Here is a 13421-nt window from a genome sequence, read left to right on the forward strand (position 1 = left end):
TACAGTATAGCAGTAATAGAGAACTCACTGATGGAAAGTTATTTATGATCAGTAGACCTACCATAAAAGCAATATAATGACCTTGATGATGTCCCTGGATTTAATATTAAACAATTTCCTAGTATTATTTTCCTTGTTTTGGTAGCAGACTTTATTCTTATCCTATATGTTACATAAGTTAAGGAATTTATAGAAGTACTAATATTGGCGATTTTATCACATTTTGATCAACCTAAAGTTAAAAACAAATGGTGCATTGGCACTTTGATCTATTTCAAGGACCATGCCATTACTCAACTGCATCAGTGTTCTCGTTTACTTCAATGTGAAAGCTGCACAGCATATTGTTTTTAGCAGTTAAACATGCTTTGCATGCGCTCTGATGCCACAACTGCTAAGATGACTGAAAAAATGTGGGCTATGCATCTCTACAGGTCTATTGTCTACTGGCCATACCTTCCATATCTATAACTAGTGCAGGTGCACCTCTGGCAAAAAATGTAAACTGGTGATACAGTTCAAAACAACGTAAGGGTTTGTAGAACCTTTCCAGTATAACACAAGGTTTAATTGTGTGTTTGGTATGCAGTGAACCCATGTAATTTGCATTGGAACTGCAGATGGAGCATGTTTGGTGTTCCCTGCCACGAATCATGTGAGAATTGTCTTTAAATCTTGGTCATAATGATTCCTATAGTCACTATATGTGTAGTTACATGTGTTCACTCAGCTGGGAACACAAGTAAAAGCTTTTTGGATAAATCCTGTTCAAAGTACATTTCTCTTTTATATCCATTTGGGGGGCTCTGCTTACCATGAGATATAGAGTCCGCTGTGCTGGGAGTAAGACACTAAAAACACTCATCTGGTCCTTCAGTTTTTTAATTAGTGTCCACGGAGTAGGGCACTTTTTAGTTGTTTCTTTTTTATTTTTATTTTATTTCTCGTCCCCAAGGCAGAGAGCGGGGATGGTGCAGATGTGGCGCTTCCATGCCGTCCACATGCTCCAACGATAGGCTCCCGTTGAAGGGTCACCTGCCACCCAGGGACCCAGCAGCTGCACCAGGGCAGCATCGGACCTCGCCGGACGCCATGGCATGCAGCCCCAGTCTCCCCCAGCACGGCTGAGACAGGGCTGGCTGCGGTCCCTGCTAGCTATAAGGCGATGACTACAAGCAGAGAGGGTGCAGACCATGTTGAAGAGTCAGGTAGCCAGGGGGAGAATAACCTGGTAGGGGGCTGTGGTAGTAACTGCTCCCACCGGGAGACTATTTGCAGTGCAAGGTGCTGCCATTGTTGGGGCTGGAAATAAGGCAGGAGGTGCTCCTTCTCCAGAAGGTAGCACTTCCCTCCTTGTCGAGTTTTCTGTCGGAGAACCCTGCCATTTCCTTACTAGTCCATTGCATCTGCCGTTCCAGATCACTCCTATGCATGTGAGAAAAGTTTTTCACTGAGGGTTGATTTTGTGGTATTCTGACTTTGCTTTTATGCTGTTTTGTCACTATTGCTGTTTCTGTACTCTTTATTATTTTTTCTCACTTGTCACCTGTACTCTCTTTTTTTGCACATTGAGTACTGACCCATTTACCACTTTTTGAGTCACTGTACTCTCTGAGTTTTGTTACTGTTTACTGACTTATTTAGCTTTAAATTTTCATATTGGCACTTTTACTGCAAGACTATTGAGATAGATAGATAGATATCTATTTGTATTATAATCTGTGTAGGTAAACTGTTAGATCAATCTCTCTGATTTCTATTGTTTTCTATGGTTTCTCCTCTCCCTTTTTTTTCTATGTTCCTACATTATGTCAGAGTAAGTGGCTACTTCCAGATCCAAAGATGCTGGGGCAGCTCTGTAGTGTACTTCAACTGTTCAAAGTGCCAGACGAAGTTACCGAGTGAACGGTCAGAGCCAGATGCCCATTGCTCGACTTATGATTTTGAGGATCAAGGTCTGCGTACGTCTGTGGGACGCACCAGAACTGCTGGAGCCGACATGTGCCAGGTCCATTGGGGAACTTAAATGGGATGCATTTGTCGCCTCGGGTTCTTTGCTTTAAACCATTGTGGCAGCCTCCTGGGTTGTCAAAGCAGTAGAAAAATGGGCTGGCATACAGTCTGGGATGTCTAGATCCAAGTTAACGCCTTTAGCGGAACATATGAAGGAAGTGTCCAAATGCTTGGGCAACCGATTTCCTTGATGCAGATCTGGGTATGTCCAGGACCTCTGCCTTGGCAGTAGCGGCCAGATGTGCTCTCTGGTCAGTTCCTGGGAGGCAGATGTGGAGTTCAAGAAACCTTAGGAGGCGTTACTCTTTAGGGGGTTGGTTCTCTTTGCCCAGTACTGGATAACATAATTTCTCAGGCCATGGGAGGACGGAGCTCATTTCTTCCTATTAATGCCTCAAAGTCAAGGGCCAAAGTTTCCTGTTTTTTTTCCATCAATAGATCAAGAGGAACTTACACGAGGGGTCAGTCCTTTGCCCCATCAGGGGCTTCTCAGATAGGTAGGGAGGCTTGGACGTCCTGGACTAAATGAGGTGTGGTGTGGTGACGCCGAACCTCCTTCAGGGTCTGTGATCCCAGTAAGAAGCAAAGTTAACCATCAACATCCTCGAACTATGAGCAGTTTTCAACTTTCTGGTGCAGGCTCGATTCGTTCTACTGAATAAGCCCATTCGACTTCAATCCAACAGAGCCATGGATGTGGCGTATATAAATCGCCAACGGCAGACCAGAAGTCCAGTAGCTATGAAGGAGGCAGCCAGGATCATGCGGTGGGTGGAACTTATCCCAGAAAACCTGTCTCTTTTCATCCCAGGGGTGGACAATTGGGAAGCCGACTTCTTGAGTCTCCATGCAACTCATCCCGGGGAATGGTCCCTCCATCGCGAGAAGTTCGAACAGATTGTGGAAAGGTGGGGACAGCCGGAAGTCGACATGATAGCTTCTTGGATGAACCACAAAGTGGCTCATTGTTTTGCCAGAACCAGGGATCCACAGGCATTCCTTGTGGATGCCATGACTGTTCCCTGGCAATACCAGCTAGTGTATCTTTTTTTCTTCATTCCCCATGTTACCTCGGGTGCTGATAAAGGGCAAGAGGAAAAGGTGCCAGTAATTCTGCTGGCACCAGACTGACCGAGAAGGTCATGGTACGCCGATTTTCTCAGCATGGCCTTAGAACTACCCTAAACACTTCTTGTCGATCTTTTAAGCCAGGGTTCATTTTTCCACCAAGACTTAGAAAGGTTGGCTTTGACAGCCTGGAGATTGAGGCCACGATTCTCCGTAAAAAGGGTCAGTCTGAGAATGTCATCCAGGCCATCATTAGGACCAGTGTCTTACAAAAATTATCACCAAGTCTGAAAGACCTACTTGGGCTGGTGTTAAAGGTGAAGTGCTTTTACCTTTGCTTTCTGACTGGCTTGTTTTTTGTCCTTCCTGCAGGAAGGCCTGGACTATGCCTGTTTTGCCTGCACTAGGCCTGTTTTCCTAGAGGTCCAGGCCTTTCTTCAGGGGGATCTTCATGTGCATCCACCCTTTGTTCTGCCAGTAGCGCCATGGGACCTGAACTTGGTTATTTCTGCGCTACAGAAGTCACCTTTTGATCCCCTGGAAACTGTCTCAGATTTATTTTCTGGAAAGTGTCCTTTTTACTCGCTATATCGCCTAGATGTATGTCTGGATTGGCTGCTCTGTCTTGCAGATCGCCCTTTCTTGTTTTCACTCTGAGAGAGCTTTTCTGCGAACCAGGGCTTCTTTCCAGCCCAAGGTGGTGTCACAAATTTCATATCAACCAGGATATTGTTATACCTGCATTGGGTCGGAATTTACAATCTGGAAGTCAAGACTCTCTTCTCCTGTTGGATATAGTTAGGGCCTTGTGGGTCTATGTGGACCACTCGCTCTCCATACGTAAAACTCCTCCTATTCGATGCACACAAGCGAGGATGGCCAGCAACGAAACAGACTGTTGCCAGGTGGATTAAGGCTACCATCCATCAGGCTTATCTCTTGGAGGGATCTCCAATGCCTGACGAGATGACCAATTACTTTATCAGATCGGTTAGTGCCTCCCAGTCGGCGTAGAATGGAGCCTCAGTCGAACAGTTGTGTCGGGCAGCTACCTGGTCTTCTGTTCACAAATATGTGATGTTAAATACTTTCGTGTCAAAAAGGACAAAAGTATTATAGGAGTGATACCTTTATTGGCTAACCCAAAAAAATATTATATTTGCTAGCTTTCAGAGCACAGAGGCCCTTTCATCAGTCAACTTTACTAATGAATCCCTAAGAAACAGGCATAACATTTAAGAGCTGTTACATCAAGAAATTTGTACAGGGGTGGGGGATATATCATTAAAATAAGCTAAAGTAATATGACTGAGGTTTTTTATTATGGATGGAAGCCTAAAGTCCTATGAGTTCAGAGATCTGGAGTCACTGCTGTGGGGTGTGAAGTGTGTCCAAGTAGTGGATCATAAATCCATGTGTTAGATTGAGCCCTTATGTCAATGACTGGAATGCTTTTATTAGCTTAAATTCCCAGATTTTTCTCTCCCTGTCATTTTTAAAAAGACATTTCAGTATTAGGACTTTTAAATCTGTCATATTGTGTCCTGATCTAGAGAAGTGTTTACCCACGGGGGTGTCCAGACTTCTCTTTATTGTGTGTCTGTGTAGATTCATCCTGGATTGTAGTTTCTGCTTGGTCTCTCCAATGTAAATTTCCTCAGGGCACCTTGTACACTGTATCATGTACACCACATTGGAGGATGTACATCAGAATGTGTCAGTGATTTTATAGTCCCGTTGTGTGTTGGGTATGTGGACTGTGTTTGTTGGTAGAGCATGGGTGCAGGTTTTTCATTTTTTGTTTTTGCAAGGGAAGGTGCCAGTCTCTGATAGTGATGGGAGGGCACTTCTAATGAGGAGATTTCTTAAATTTGAGGGCTGTTTGTGTGAAAGGAGAGGTAAATCTGGGAATATTTCCTTCAGTCTATTGTCTTTCTGAAATATAGGTTGAAGGTCAGCAGCAATTTTCCCCAAGATGTTCATGTGGGGATTCTAAGACCACTAGGGGCACCCTGCTGTTAACCTCCTTCTGTTTGTAATCCAGGAGGCTACTCCTTGGGATCCTTGTGGCCTTGTGGATCTGTTCAACTATAACTGTTGGATGGTATCCTTGTTGTAGGAATGTATTTCTCAGTGAGCAGTTTGGCTGTAAATGATGGTCTTCTTTATGTGTCCTGGGTGAAAGCTATTCCATCTCAAATATGCTGGATGGCCTGTAGGTTTATGATAGACTGATGTTTGTACTTTCCATATACCTTCAACAAATTTCACCCAACTATTAGACTCACTCTTAACTACTCACAATCTCAGAAACATTTCCTGGACATGACCCTATACAATTAAAACAATACTATACAAACATCTGTCTGTCATAAACCTACAGGCGTCCCATGTGATAGCTAGGTCCTCACAGATAGGCAGGGGGACGGACGCTCAGGAGGATCTGCAGCCTGGCCGGGACCCGCTTCTCCACGCTGGACATGTAAGTTTTATTTTCTTCCTTCCTTGAGGAGGATCCGCAGCGCTGAAGACACCTGAGGGAATAAGATAAGGCTATAGTGTTTGTGTGTGTGTGTGTGTGCTGGAGGCTATACTGTGTGTGTGCTGGAGGCTATACTGTGTGTGTGCTGGAGGCTATACTGTGTGTGTGCTGGAGGCTATACTGTGTGTGTGCTGGAGGCTATACTGTGTGTGTGCTGGAGGCTATACTGTGTGTGTGCTGGAGGCTATACTGTGTGTGTGCTGGAGGCTATACTGTGTGTGTGCTGGAGGCTATACTGTGTGTGTGCGGGAGGCTATACTGTGTGTGTGCGGGAGGCTTTACTGTGTGTGTGCTGGAGGCTATACTGTGTGTGTGCTGGAGGCTATACTGTGTGTGTGCTGGAGGCTATACTGTGTGTGTGCGGGAGGCTTTACTGTGTGTGCGCGCTGGAGGCTATAGTGTGTGTGCGCGCTGGAGGCTATAGTGTGTGTGCGCGCTGGAGGCTATAGTGTGTGTGCGCGCTGGAGGCTATAGTGTGTGTGCGCGCTGGAAGCTATAGTGTGTGTGTGCCAGTGTGCTAACATAGCATGTGTGTCCAAGAGTGGGGATCAGTGTGTTAATATAGTGTGTGTGTTGGTGAGTGTGAGTGAAGGGGCCAGTATATTTTGTGTGAGTGAAGGGGCCAGTGTATGTTTTCCTTCTCTAAAACTAGGTGCGTCTTATAGTCAGGTGCGTCTTATGGAGCGAAAAATACGGTACTTTAGCTTATTTTAATGATATATCCCCCCCCCCCCCCCCCCCCCAACAAATTTTATGAGGTAACAGCTCTGAAATGTTGTGCCTGTTTCTTAGTCATTCATTTGTAAAGGTGCCTGATGAAGGGGTCTATGTGCTCTGAAAGCTAGCAAATATAATAATAATTTTTTGGGTTAGCCAATAAAGGTATCACTCCTATAATACTTTCTGGCTAAAACGGTGCTGCAATAATAATTTTTAAAAATATTTTTTATGCTACACATCTGTTCACAAATATGAAAACATTGATGAAGTGAAAGTAACAGTCCTCCATCCAGCTGGTCCATCATCACCTTTTTCATACCCAAGAAAGCCTGATGTGTTATGGATTACTATGGTAGATGTTCTGTGTAAGGTGAGTCCGTTAATACAAAGACATAAAATTATCACAAATGTTTTAAATATTTCAGAATTAACATACTGTGTCATTGTACATAATAATATACATCAAAGGATTGTTTAAGGAGATACATTAAAATATATTAACTGGCCTAGATAGTTCTCATTATCATAATTTTAACAAACAGTCTAAAGTGAAATCTCTTATAGCAGATCAAGCTATTGTGAACCCAAATAAAACTTTGGGGATTTACTAACAACAGTATGAACAATTTTTTAGATGTTTTTCCAAATTTTGTAAAAAATTTTGGGAAAATACAAATTTTGATTTTGAAAATTTTACATTTTTAATTTTTATTGAAACATACTGCTGTAATATATCACATGAAAGCCCATAAAAGAGGTTTTAAAGCTCAATTAGGTGAGCTACAAATGCAAATTAAAAAAATGGTGAAAGCAAATGTTTCGTAATAAAATTGCAGCTTTAAAGGTATATAACTTCAAAACCAGTGTACATATCGACCTGAAATTTTGGTGTTTTTTTTATACTCATGGAAGCATTTATTATACCAAATTTCATTACAATCTGAAATGGTCAGTTTAAAACCCTGTGCTGATTTGATGTGAAATGACCCTCCCATCCTTATGTTCTGATGGTTTTGGTTGTAAGGTTCTTGTTTGAGTGTTAATTTAGTATATCCTTAGGGATTAGTTGGTTAAAAACTGAAGTACCTCTGTTCAGGAGGCATGGGGGGAGGGGGCAGGCCAGTCAAGTCAAGTCTTTTTTAGTACCTTACTCCCAACACAGCAACCTCTATAGCTGATGATATGCTGTGTTCACCAAATGGATTTAGAGAAATGGATTTTACGGTGAGTACAAAAATCCTTTTTGCCCTAAGTGTGAATGATCCATTAAAAGGATTTTTCTGCATTACTGTTTTACAGTAATCTTTGGTAATGTGCACATGCTAACATTCTCATAGGTCCAATATAATATCTGTGTTGCAGTCACATCTTCCCTTGCAAACACTACTTCTTTCATAAGACATCATTATAATCTAATGCACAGAAAGTTCAACATTTCTACTAAATCACCATTGCATTCCTACACTGCATGTTATGAGAAACATAGGCATGATTTATAGAGAGCAGGGATTTATGTGGCAGAAAAAGCTTTAAAAAAAGTTACTTCGTAGGAAGCATGCAATTCCAAATATAAGTTAAGGCACATTTGGTAGTAGTTTTTAAACTGACATTATTTTGTCAACCTGTGTACTTTAAAAAATGTATTGTTGTTTTTCTTCATGTTGTTGATCCTGTTTTTTTTGTTTGTTTGTTTTTCAAATAATAATCACAATGTTTTTTTGCCTTCTTAGAGGATAAAGTCTGGGGAGAGCTTAGAAGGCTGCTTCCATGTTGTTAAGCTGCTTAGCAGGAAACCTAGGAGTTGGTCCCAGTGTGTGGAACTTGCAAGATTAAAGTTTGAAAAGTATTTTAATCACAAGGTTGGTAAAACGAATGCCAGAAAGGAATTACATTGTATATACTTTTAAAAATACATGCAACCCATTGTCTTTTTTTGGCAAACAAAAGGGACGTGTCTAACAACTGATTTATAATGGTTGTGGTTAGGGTGGTTTGGAGCATAGAGAAAAAAGGTAAGGGCTGAAACTTCCCTTTACTATACCCCACAGCAAGTATGTCATTCACCACACAACTAGGGAGCGCTGATCCCCACCCCTAATTTCTGGTTTGGAGCATAGTTTGAACAGATCAGGAACATGACCAAATTTTTCCTAATCTTACAATCGAGAAAGTTGGGAGATATGATTTCTCCGAGAACACACAGATATCGGATAATTTTCCATACTGATTGGGGTTCTCTTTCATCCTATCTGAGGGAGACTGTTGCCATGGATTGTATGAGGGGAGCTAGGAGTTGGCACTCAAACAAACAGTTAATTATTTGTTTAACCTACAGACAGACTCCTCCCCTCTGCATCTTCTGTGTAATTTGAGTGCCCAACTCACTGCTCTTGCAGCATGTTCTTACAGACGTCATGTGCAAGCTGATTTTTGCAAGCTGAATTAATTCCTAGAAAGAGTGTGACATGGCTTTAAGAGAAGCTGTTTAGATCAATGGGATTTGTTTATGTTAAACTACCCAGAGGAGGCTGGTAGATAATTGTAGCACCTTGTACCATTTATGGCAGGAAGCAAATGTGAAAGCCTTTGAAAATCTCTCTTTCAAGACAATGAAATCTAACACATGTTTGGGAGGCCTCAGACATGCCGACTGCAGAGACAGGGTTGTATGTTAATGACAGATTCAAGCTGAATAGGGTCACAGAAAATGATCATATCATTTTCTCCAATATTATACTTACCAGAGGCATGTGTGGTATGCAGATGAAGGGAAACTTATGACCTGTTGTGTGGAGGTAAAATCATGTTTGTAAGCCATACTGTTGAAAAGTTAGGACAGTGCAAAGAAAACCTGACTTAAAAGGTGTTTTTACAGCAGAATCATAAAACCCTAAATTGCATTCTTGAGACCTGTTTGTTCTGACCTCACAGGAAGGGGGAATGTGGGGCCCTGCAGCTTGGTTTTAAAACTGTAGTGAAAATGTCTGGTTCACTCTGAGGTAGTCGATTCGATTGAAGAGGGTCCCATTTTTCCTGCTTCTCCCAGCACCAGAAACTTGATTCTAAGTGAGGTATCAATTCTGTGTTTTATCCTTTTTATTTTACAAGAAACAATTGCGTTATATTTGTATGCCTTTTTAACTGTTTTATCTTAAGCATTGTGGATGTATTTTCCATATTAAATTACACTTAATAAGTTCAAGTCTCTGTGTTCTTACGAATTCACGCGACAGTTTGGTCAAGACGCTACATAATTGAAACGGGGAGAACATTGTGGTTTATGTGAACTCTGATTAAAGTAAATTGTGTTAGATTAATGCTAGGGAGAACCGAAGGCTTCCTAAATAAGAGTGTCAGCTCTTGTCAGAAAAAACCTTGGTGGTGGCATAGTTAGTACCGCAAAGCTAGTGTGTGGCATAGATAGGGAAGGATTTAATAATTTTAGACAGACCAGGTGGTTGTTTTTTGGTTAACCCTTTGTCACACACGCATCAGACAGGCTCAGGTGAGTGCTTTTCGTGACAGACGTAGAGAAATTTCTTTTATTTTCATTTATTTTATCTTTCTTTACTTAAGATTAGGTGCAGGTGCAGCACCTCACAGGACCCCGGCTGCTGCAGATCCATTGCGTCGCCTCTCTTTTTTTCACAGGGAGTTATCATGGAAATCCCAAAAATGCAAAAGACTCAGGGGTTTTGGTCCAAAAACTGGATGGTTCCTTCAGGCCAGTATTGAACCTCAAGCAGTTGAATCTTCACCTGCGGGTAGTTACATTTCGAATGGAATCCCTGAGATCTGTCATCAACGGACTTGAGGCAGGTCAGTTCATGGCGTCAATAGATATCAAGGATGCCTACCTCCATATCCCAATCTGGAAAGCACATCAGGCTCTTCTCAGATTCACAGTGGGGTCTGCCCACTACCAGCTCAGAGCTCTTCCATTCGGACTTGCGACAGCGCCAAGGGTGATTACAAAGATCATGGCGGTTATGCCGTCTTATCTTCATTCCAGAGGGGTGCAATTAGTGCCCTATCTGAAAAAACGACTTACTGATCAAAGCTTCTTCAGCGCAATTGCTACAACAACATCTTCAATATTCTACTTGCATTCTAGAAAAGCATGGCTGGCTTGTGAACCGCCGGAAATCACAGTTAATTCCTTGTCAAAGGATGTCTTTTCGGGACTAATAATGGACACCAGTTGTCAGAAAGTATTTCTTCCAGAGGACATGATAAGGTCTCTGCGAGTTTTGACAAACCAAGTTCTGTCTTGCCGGAGACCGCCGGTCCTCCTGTGCATATGCGATTACTAGAAAATATGATGTCTGCTTTCGAGACTCTACCTTATGGCCGAATACATTCTCGATGTTTTCAATTGGACCTATTGAATAAATGGACAGGATCCCATTTGAAGTTAGAGCGTCAGCTGATTCTCTTATCTCCGGAAGCAAAGCAGTCTCTCAGATGGTGGATAGTCCGAGACAACTTGATAGTCGGCAGGTCCTTTGCCCCCTTGACTTGGATCTTAGTATCCACGGACCCCAGCCTTCAGAGGTGGGGGGGCGGTGGCTCTGATCTGTCCAAGAGTCATCTCTCCCCATAAATGTTCTGGAATTAAAAGCCATGTTGAGAGCATTGCAGGGAGCACAGCTAAACCTGCAAGGATTTCCAGTTCGTCTTCAGTCTGACAATGCCACGGCAGTATCGTACGTAAACAGGCAAGGAGACACCAGGAGCGACGGAGGTGACGTATCAGATTTTCGCATGGGCCGACAAACACATCCCCGCCATATTAGCAGTCTTTATTCCAGGAATTCACAACTGGCAAGCAGACTACCTAAACCGGCATGATGTTCTGCCGGGGGAATGGGTTCTTCATCCGGAGGTCTTTGAGACCCTGGTCGATCGGTGGGGGCTTCCAGATCGAGATCTGATGGCGTCTCGATACAACAGAAAAGTATCAGAGTTTTGCTCAAGAGCAAGAGATCCCTTGACAGTTGCGGTGGATGTGTTGACAATGCTATCGGACTTCAGGTTAGGTGACCGGTTTCCTCCCATTTCCATGATTCATTCGGAGAGTCAAGCAGGAACGACTGCCAGTCATTCTGGTAGATCCAGCTTGGCCGCAGAGTGTCTGGTATCCGGAGATTCTTCTAATGGTGGTAGGTCCACGTCTTCGGTTACCTCTTCGCGAGGAGATTGCTATTTCAGGGACCATTCCTACATCAGGATTTGACCTGGCTGAATTTAACGGCATGAAGCCAGCCTTTGGAAATCCAAAGGGTTTTCCAAGCGGGTAGTAGATACCCTTATTAAGGCTAGAAAGCCAGTTTCGGCCAGAATATATCACCGTATCTGGCTTACATATATTAAATGGTGTAGGAACAAGGCCTGCTATTCACATTTGTTCCATCTTACTAGGTTTCTTGCGTTTCTCCAGTATGGCCTGGATGGTGGTCTTCGCCTAGGATCATTAAAAGTACAAGTGTCGGCCCTGTCTTTGTTTTTTCACAGACGTCTTACAGAAATACCGGGTGTTAGGACATTCTTGCAGGGAGTCTTACATATCCAACCTCCATGTGTTCCGCCCACGGCTCCTTGGAACCTTAACTTGGTCCTTAATATGCTTCAGGAGCCTCCATTGCAACCGCTACAGTCGGCAGACTTACGGTTCTTAACATGGAAGGTGGTTTTCCTTCTTGCTATTGCCTCAGCCCGGAGGGTTTCTGAGCTGGGGGCATTGTCTTGTCGAGAACCTTATCTGGTGTTCATGATGACAGAGCGGTTCTTAAAACCATTCCATCATTTCTACCTAAGGTAGTTTCTGGTTTTCATGTAAACCAGGATATAATAGTAGTTCCGGTGTTCTCAGAAGACCCTCAGTGGCCTGAAACAGGAACCATGAAAATTTTGGTTGTGGTCAGGGCTCTACGAATCTATGTCAAGTGGACTTCAAAGATTCGCCGTGCAGATTCTTTATTTGTCTTGTTTGATTTCTCAAGACGTGGTTGGCCAGCTTCTAAGCAGTCTATTGCTAGATGGCTGACCTTCACTATTAAGCAGGCTTATCAGTGCTAACCATTCTGTGCCAGATCGTATTGTTGCCCATTCTACCCGTTCTGTGCGGTGTCTTGGGCTGCGCGAAATGGGGCCTCAGCAGATCAATTATGCAGAGCAGCGACCTGGTCCTCGGTCCATACGTTTACAAAATTTTACCAATTCAATGTCTTTGCGTCGGCAGATGCCAGTTTTGGCCGTAGTGCTTTGCGTGCTGGGCTGTCAGAGCGGTGCCTCCCATCAAGTGGGTTGCTTTAGAAAGTCCCCATGGTACCAGTGTCCCCAGATGGATGAAGGAGAAAAAAGGATTTATATTGTTATCCTTATATTTATGTCCCACAGATTGAACGAAAGTATATTTGTTAATATTGTTTTATTGGTCGATCACACGGTAAAATACGCACATACACACTCGCATTACAACATTTAGTTATTTATATAATTCATATTCATATTGAATCTATTCTACATCGATTTATGAGCAGATAGTATTTAGTTTATATATTATATGTACACCTCAGTGTTATTTAAGGTTCAGGTTATAGGAAATGTCATGTCTGATATCATTCTAATCCCCTATTTATCAGCAGCTGTCCGGTGCATTCGGCGAAGAGATCGCACATTGCATACTCTAGTTATTGATGTTAGGGAATAAACCTTTAAAATGATGCTGACTATAAAATGCTAATAGACTAGTTGTAACTGGAGTCTTGGCGGGAAGAAAGGAGCACATCCCCTGGAGAGATGACCCCCACCTTTGGATTCTTTAGTTTGAACTAGCCTATGATCTATTTACCCTGGACCCACCTGAAGTCTGGACCTATAAAAGCAAGCCACGTCATCTGCATTGTTCACTCTGTAACACTGAATGTATATATATCATAGCTGCGCTCCCACTAGCTTCAGTCTTCTCTGATCACAGTATTCAAGGGTGAACTACTGTCCACTGGTACCCGTGGGAGCGCAGCGAAGCGATATGTATGTATCTTTTGGTATTGGCTGTACTGTACTGTATTATATA

General features: G+C 42.8%; 1 protein-coding gene across 3 annotated transcripts in view; it reads left to right on the top strand.

Annotated features, from left to right (window-relative positions):
- The window catches only part of UBA6 (ubiquitin like modifier activating enzyme 6), a 126038-nt gene that overhangs the window by 76844 nt on the left and 35773 nt on the right, over window positions 1–13421 (top strand). For all 3 annotated transcript variants that reach the window (XM_075203371.1, XM_075203389.1, XM_075203381.1), the window contains one exon: window positions 8074–8202. In XM_075203371.1, coding sequence (XP_075059472.1) covers window positions 8074–8202 — 129 coding nt within the window. The remainder of the gene's footprint in view (window positions 1–8073; window positions 8203–13421) is intronic.

This window comes from Mixophyes fleayi, chromosome 1, assembly GCF_038048845.1.
Source record: "Mixophyes fleayi isolate aMixFle1 chromosome 1, aMixFle1.hap1, whole genome shotgun sequence".
In the NCBI taxonomy this organism is placed as follows: Eukaryota; Metazoa; Chordata; class Amphibia; order Anura; family Limnodynastidae; genus Mixophyes; species Mixophyes fleayi.